General features: G+C 36.3%; 1 protein-coding gene across 1 annotated transcript in view; it reads right to left on the bottom strand.

Annotated features, from left to right (window-relative positions):
- PITPNC1 (phosphatidylinositol transfer protein, cytoplasmic 1) overlaps positions 1–7528 on the bottom strand; it is a 44691-nt gene extending 37163 nt beyond the window's left edge. Inside the window, exons 1-3 of the mRNA XM_009583060.1 lie at positions 7384–7528; positions 3400–3488; positions 2944–2951 (exon numbers count right to left, since the gene is read on the bottom strand). Of these exons, the coding sequence (XP_009581355.1) occupies positions 2944–2951; positions 3400–3488; positions 7384–7511 (225 nt within the window). The 5' untranslated portion in view covers positions 7512–7528. The remainder of the gene's footprint in view (positions 1–2943; positions 2952–3399; positions 3489–7383) is intronic.
- Between the last annotated feature and the right edge of the window lie 559 nt (positions 7529–8087).

Genomic DNA, 8087 nt, shown 5'->3' on the forward strand with positions numbered 1-8087 from the left:
CCTGATAGGAAGTCTTTTGTACTGCAGTTTTAATGAGGCCCTCCTCCACAAACAGCATAGTGTACATTTTAAAATGCTCTCCTGACATTACAATATTTCACATATTACACACCACAAAAGCATCACTTGTGCTATAGTTCTGTTAAGCTCATTATCTTTTTGATACAGCATTTCTTGGGACATTACCCATGTCTCATCTTCCTGATAGGAAGTCTTTTGTACTGCAGTTTTAATGAGGCCCTCCTCCACAAACAGCATAGTGTACATTTTAAAATGCTCTCCTGACATTACAATATTTCACATATTACACACCACAAAAGCATCACTTGTGCTATAGTTCTGTTAAGCTCATTATCTTAAGTGTGTCATTTGCTTTACATATTATTAATATGGTTGTTGAGACTTGGTAGTAGATCAAGCAGTCATCTCCTGCTGTTTGCTGTCAAATTTAGGGGTTTGCTGTGTAACAAATACCATTCCTTAAGGCAGATGCCATCGTAACTGGACTCAGATTATAGAGTACTAACATCATGACACTCTGATTTCCATTCCTGTTTTCATGCATCCAATCACTCTTGGCTTTTTATACTACCACTGCAGAGAACAATATTCTGGAAATTATTTTCAATGCCTGCTGAGCTTTTTTTCTTAGAAGATGTCCTAATTTCAGGTCCTTAAGAAGGTCATTATTTATTAAATCCATAATATTTCACAGGAAAACCAGATTGATGAAATTATTCTGCATTGAATCTCTGAATGCTAGTGTATGTGCTTGAATGCAATTTCTCAACAGCCTTCATATTTTACAACTGAAAAACCTTAAGACTATCAGCACAATTCAGTCTGTTGTCCACATCCTCTTCCAAATCACTAATATACACTGAAATAACACTACTGAGCCTTTAAGGTCTTTGCTCTTTATTTAGAGTGGAACTTAGGAGGTTAAGTAAGGTGTGAACATACTACATAGCAGTATGGACTTGACTGGATAAAATTATGCTTTATTTATCCAATTATTGGCCTGCCTTTAGAATCAGTTTTCCTTGAAATGAGGCTCAATTTAATTCTTAGGATGTCCCACAGACCCTTTGGGCGGAATTTACTATCTTTAAGAAAAGGCTATCTTACATATTTTGGGCAATGTCTGTGGGTTCTTTCTTTCTTTCAGAATTCTCTAATGAATACAGAAGATCAAAATTTAGAGAAATATTCCAGACAAGGATAGGAATTATTCCCAGTGGTATACTTTTGTTCTAGATTCAACAGTTTGAGGCAAAAGCACTTTCTCTATTTCCCTTGAAGATAATTTCATAGTCTATCAGCTCCACTAAAATATATTTTAGATTTCTGTCTGAAGTACAGTTTCCTTAATTTCATCCCAATATTTCTAGTTCTGTTTCCTTGCACCATGGTGAGTAATTAGTCCCCAACTCCCATAGGCAGTTATACTGTCACTTAGCGACTGTTTTGCCTACCTTCTACATTTGTAGACCGATTTAATTTTTCTTTACAAGTCTCTTCAACCCTGCAATCATTTCTGCTGATGCTCTTGAACGTCTCTTTAGCTGTATACGTTCTACAGACCTTCACCAAAATGTGTTGCAGGTGTTGTCTCATCAGATTAGATAAAGATCACCTCACGATTCAAATTCTATGAGTACAGCATTGCTGTTTTGATTATGTATTGCATTTCAAATTCAGCCATGTATTTCTGTCTGCCACCACCCCTTTAATCATTCCCACTTGTCTCTTTCAGTTAAAGAAAAAAAATTACATTAAAAAATTCCAATTGACTTTCAGTTAAAGAAAAAATATACAACAGAGTGTAAGTATCAGACTTCAATGCAACATAGCACGTCATCTTCCCAGCCTAAGATTAAACCTGCTATCAAAAGGTAAGCCCTTAATTAATGTAAACTGTGATAGGCCCTACTGAAGGTATCTTCTGACGAAAATAGCTGAGAATCTGTCCCCTCATTACTACTGTCCATTATGGGACACTTGGGTTTCCTCTAACAATCAAATGAATTTTAAACATGAAACAAAGCAGAATATGTAATAAGTATCTACAGTACATATTGAAAAGCACAGTTTGGTACTTTGGATTTTCAAACCTGGTCATCAAAGTTTCAACTATAAGTCTCCAGCTTTCAGATCTGAGCCTTTAAATCCCTTTATTTTTTCTCTTTCACATTTATCACATTAAAATCTTTTTCCTCTCCATATTCTTTACTGGTTTTAAAAAAACTGCACAAACATTTTGAGCACTGCAGAGTTAAGAAAAACAAGTGGATTATGTTTTATCTACAGTCAGAAGTTCAAACTCAGTCAAGGCAGGAGTTTCTGAAAGGTCCCTTCACCTGGAACTTCCTCACCATCTCCTCCTCATCTTCCAAAGGTTGCTGAAAACTTACTGCATATTATTAAGGCCAGCACATTTAAAACAATTTTTCTCATCATTTACGTGCTATATTTTGCCTTAGCTCTGCTAGAGGGAATAGCTGATTTTTCTGGGCACCGTGCCCAGATTATGTTTAATTTTGTCTACAGTTTGTACAGTTTCCCAGATACTATACCAGAGATGAGCATTTTATAAGTTAATAAAACAATAAATAAAATCAAATCTGTTCTCATGTCTCCACGTAATAACTGGAACCTTAAAAGCCTTACCCTGATTTACAGAAGCTTCTCTTTGTTACAGTCAGTGACTAAAAATGTATCAAATTATTTTGAAGTGATAAAAAATAAGGTAAATAATTTATAGGATCCCCACAGAAACACTTCAAATTTAATCTTAAATTTCTTAAACAAATAGCTAAAATAAAGTTCCACTATTGAATGCATTATGTATTAGTTATATTAAGAAGGAATCAGTTTGGATTCCACTACTATATTTCACATAATTATTCTATTTTTAGAATAAAAAGAGGAAGAAAAACTTACTGTGTATTCTGATTTCCAATTGTCCATTTGTAAAAAAAAAGAATGATGAGGGAAAAGAAAAAAAAAAGAAATGTGAAATAAAACAATGATGCAAGATCCTTACAGTAAACATACATTAATAATAAAAAAATTTGCATCAGATAATCTGCTGATTTATATTTGACTAAAGTCTATGGGACAATAAAGAGTACAAGTCAGCACAGAATCTAAGCACCTGATGTTTTCTTTGCAAGGAAGAAATTGCATAGATACAACACCCCAGTGTTTACCTATCCATAGTCTATAATCTTTATTTCCTGATATTAGTCAATGTAAGATGGAAAAATATACGCAGTTCAACAGGAGTTGTTAAAGTAACTTGGCATCTGTGGCTCAATATGTAACTTGGAGCTTCTGAAGATAAGCTAAACTATCCAAAAAGTACAAGTCGGTAATCATTTCTGCTTTATTCCTTACCTGTGATTGTATAAGGATAATAATTCCAAGCCTTCTCTGTAACATAAAATATTTTGGGAACAACTGCTCTAGCCCAGCTAGGCAGTTTGCTGAAAATAAAAAGAAAATATAAGATCAGAATATGTTATGACTTATGAGTATTGTAGAAAAGAAGATACTTCCAAACGTGCTCATAATTTGACAGGTATTTCACAGGCTACAGCAATACCTAGACTTCAGTATTTTCATCTCATTACTACGCATTCTGTCTCAGCTTTCTCCACAAGCATATATGAAACCAAGTCTGTTTGTTCCCCTCTCAAAGTGAGCAATATGGTGCCACTGCAATAACCTCTGATCAGATTTAAATTGAGGTTGCAGATTTCAAGAATTTATGGCCTCAAACCTTTGGTTATGGACAAACTCAGCAGGTCAGACCATACAAGGTGTATCTGTGTCACAGTACTCTTAACCACAGGGAGGCACTCTCTAATAAGAGGTCATGCGTAAATACGTGGTTTCAGTCCACTTTGATCCCGATTCCATTATTTCTTCCTAGAGACTATTTCTTCTTCCTCCATATTCTCTGCCTGCGCACAAACCCTTACGTTCAACTCACCTAGCACGCAGTTTTTCCCACGCTACCAACACCAACTCTTGAGTAGGAAGCTGTTGTATTAAAATTAACACATCACTCAAAATACCTCTATGAGGCTGGTAGGTAGTATTAGTCCCATTTTGCTGATGGGAAAAGTAAATCAGAAAAGTGAAGAGAATTAATGGAACTGATGTCATAGCTCAGAGCTCAATCTGTCAAGATAACTTACCAGTGCGGTGGTACAACAGCAGTAGAATAAGAAATGAAAGATGTGGATACAGCACATGGAAAGAACATTAAAGGGTAATTATATAATACTACAGAAGAGTGGGAGCATTTTCTTTACCATGGATCTTAGGTCTCTCATTTCCAGAACTCTGGTCACTCATGGTACCAAAGAAGTGATGAACAAACACACGTTTTAAAAAGTTCATGAGAATTCGTCTTTCAACCCTTTCTTAACGACATCAGTTATAACCACTGAAGCTGCCAGTAACAAAGATGCAGTACTAGTCATTCAAAGGAAGACAGACTTTTGGAGACCACAAATATCACTGTACTTCAGAGACTCGGTTAAAATTGTATTAGTCTGGGAATGTGTCGAGTGGATCACCCAGCCTAAGACTGAATCTTGACTGAACTAAAGTAGATGCTTTCAAACCTCAGTTTTCCAAGTGTAAATGTTTGAAATAGTTATGTTTAGATAACTGTGTGCAGAAAGTAAATTAACTTTCCATATTAGCAAATTTCTGAGGAAAATACAGAGTTTGGATCATTAAGTCTTATTTAACCATGATCTAGCTACACATAAATATTGTATTTGTCCAGAGGCAAAATGCAGACGTTAGTACGTTATCTAAAGATTCCAAGTCACGTGCATTGACTTTTGCTCTTTGATGACATTGCTCAAAACCAGATTCTTTTCTTTACATAAACCTTTCTTGTGTACAGTCTTTTAAGCAGCATTTTACATACTGCATGATAGACTTCACTGTATCAGATCTTTTGTTTATTTTGTCAGCCTCTGTCAGTGTCTTTTTATGACTATCTCTCTGCTCCCTCCCTTACCCTTGCTAAACTTTACTCTGATGCCTAAATAATAAATACCAGAGAATGCAGACTTTCAGCTTCTGAAAACAATGCTTCAGCAGAAAATAAACAATTCTGAATATAACTAAGGCTTACACTGACACTAGAAAATTTTACTTGTAATGTCTTTGTTAACATAGAGCTGCTCATTTTGCACTTTTTTTGGTTATTGTTGTTTTTAGCGTATTTGCCTGTCTACCTACCTTTGCCGATAACAAATAATTTTATGACCAAAACACACATTATACTCAGAGTTTCTAGCAAGTTACAGTCATAGGAACACATGAATTGTTCCAAGGGTCCATTCAGAGAAAGAAAATATAGTATTTCTATTTTAGCAGCACAGGTATCCGTGAATCACATTCTCTTTTTTTTTTTTTTATTTCTTCCTTCCCCAGATGAAGTTCAGACTTTCAGCACATAGGGAGGAAGTGTTTCTTAAAGGCATTCCAGCTGAAACCATTGGTAAACAAGAAGATCCTCTGCAAGAATTAAAGTAGTATCAGGCAAGAAAAGATAAATGAAAATAATGCACAAATCTTTCCAAGAAACCATCCTGAATATATAAGCTAAAATTTCTTCAGAGAGCAAAATAAAGTGAAGTAAAGCTAGCAAGTTTATTAGGGCAGTGGACCCTGGAAGACGAAAAGATGAAGGGAGAACTGTGCTGGTGTAAGGAGTCCTGTTCCTCAAGGAAGGCAGGCAGAGAAGTTTACAGCACATCTTGTATGGCAGCATGTCTCCTTGAGTGAAGCCTTCCAGAGAGATCCTGGCTTCCCAGCAAAATCCATAGTTGCCTGAAAACCTGCTGATCCTTTCCACAAAGCTTTAATAGTAATGCAATATCTGGTGGTATTGTGACACCAAAACCAGATTCACATGGCAATTCTGGTGATCATTATCAAGGAGTATTCACAATTACCATTAAACTCAGTGAGCCCAGCTTCAAACATCCACCATAGCTTTAGGTAAACTTCCCAAGTTGTAGGCACACAGATATTCCTTGTCAATGTTTGTACCTGTCTTTGGGTAAGAGATCCTTTGTTCCATTGCCTACACTACCAGAAACTACATGCTTCCCAAGTATGTCTTGTACAGGCTTTCTAGAACACAGTCCTTGCGGTTACTCTGAATTACCCTGAAGTGGTAATTCTGAATATGCTCTTCAGTGCTTAAAGCCTTCTCTCTTTTTAACGTGAAAGAAAGAAATATCCAGAAACATTAAAAAAACCCGCAACTTCTGGGAGCTCTACAACAGGAACACGTTTATTGATTTTTCCCAAGTTCTGTATCTACCCTGTGAGAGAACAGAGTTACTATCACAATAATATTAAATGTTGGCACGACATATATTATTGGACTTGTGTGTGTGTGTGTGCGTGCAACATTACTGGTGATTCAATTTAGCCTGAGTTAAGGTTAGATATGTCAGGATTGCAGTGGAGGAGTATCTTGCAATTTAGAAGCAATAGCTATAGTGTTTTTATGTCCACTATGAAATGCTGCAGAGCATAAGTTTAATAAAATGGAACAGGCTCGGGGGAATAGAAGAACTTCAGAAAAGCAGTGATATTCAATTTGATCAGAAGTAGTAAAAATACGAACAGATTAGCAATACATTTCACAGGACACAAAAATGTATATGTATATTAAAACATCTCTGGCCTTTGAGTGTGGAGGCATTGATCCCCAGCAGTATAATTTCACCATAGGAAGAGACACATATTTCACTTTAAGAAATGATGGAACTTTGGGGAAACAAAAGCAATTTTTTCCATCATGTCTTTAAGCCTATTAATTTTGGTACAGAAGGTCATCATTGTACAGCCTAATGGTCATTCATAATGTCAATTAACTTTGCTGAGCAAATCTCGTCGCCAAAAATGGGATACTGGCTTTGTGACACTATCATGAGGTGAGAAATCCTTAAATCATTTTAGTGGTTCGGTTTTGGGGGTTTTTTTGGGGGGTGGGGTGTTGTTCTTGGTTTTTAGTTTTTTGGTCATCCCCCCCCCCCCAGTTTTGGAAAACAGAATGACAAAGACTTAAGTGTAAAACAAAAGAAAAGTTCTGATTTTCAGTACATCCTTAACTTCAAGTTATAATTCTTTCTTTTAGAGAAGATACTCTAGAAAAAATGACAACTAATCCCTCTATTTCAAGCCACTGATCTATCCCACCTTCTTCTTCCTGCGGCTACCAAGAAGCGGCATGGGAACATGTTCTACTTGAAACAGCAAGGCTATTGCCTGGAAGGGATACTCCATGCAAATTTTTATTACAGCCCATGCTGAGAGAAACAGTTTTATTGCACTTGCCTGTTGAGATAGACCCGTTTTTCTGTTAGCTGACCGTTGCCATGGTTTGGATCTTCATAGGGTTCATTCTGCACCACTTCCACACCTTCACCTCGGTCACTCTGCTCATGGCTATGCTTGCTTATCATGTACAGCTGTCCAATTCTGTACTGCAAAGCAGAATCAAGAACAATGTATTAGCTTTATGTAATACAAGTGTATTCAAAAGCCAATGTCATACAATGATACAGTGGTACGTGCAAATAAAAGGTAGTTCAAGGGCGAAAAACAGCATTTTGCAGCTTCATTTAGACTTTTGAGTCAGGGTCCTCCCATGATCTTATTACGTCATCACTTGTGGAAAAAATAACAAAAACTGTGCGTACACAGATGTAAAGAATCAGGCTTTAAGCACTAAAGAATCTGTACACAGATGTACAAAGATGTACAAATACATTTTTAGACTGTATTTGTAAGTATGTAAGTTAAGCATAAATAAACAATTGATCTACTACTTCCACATGCTGACATGCAACGGGATTTTAACCAGCAGGTGAACTCTAAAAATTCTATGGGACACAGGATTCTCCGAATGCCGAATAATGAAGCCCTGTAAAAAGATTCAGAAGAACTATTGCTGATTCACAGAAATAGGAGCACCGACTCTTAAGAAAAAACCCATGTAGTCTCTAAGTCCTTCGAAAAAGAAGTTTGAGACGAGTGAT

This window comes from Fulmarus glacialis, unplaced genomic scaffold, assembly GCF_000690835.1.
Source record: "Fulmarus glacialis isolate BGI_N327 unplaced genomic scaffold, ASM69083v1 scaffold44748, whole genome shotgun sequence".
NCBI classification, from domain to species: domain Eukaryota; kingdom Metazoa; phylum Chordata; class Aves; order Procellariiformes; family Procellariidae; genus Fulmarus; species Fulmarus glacialis.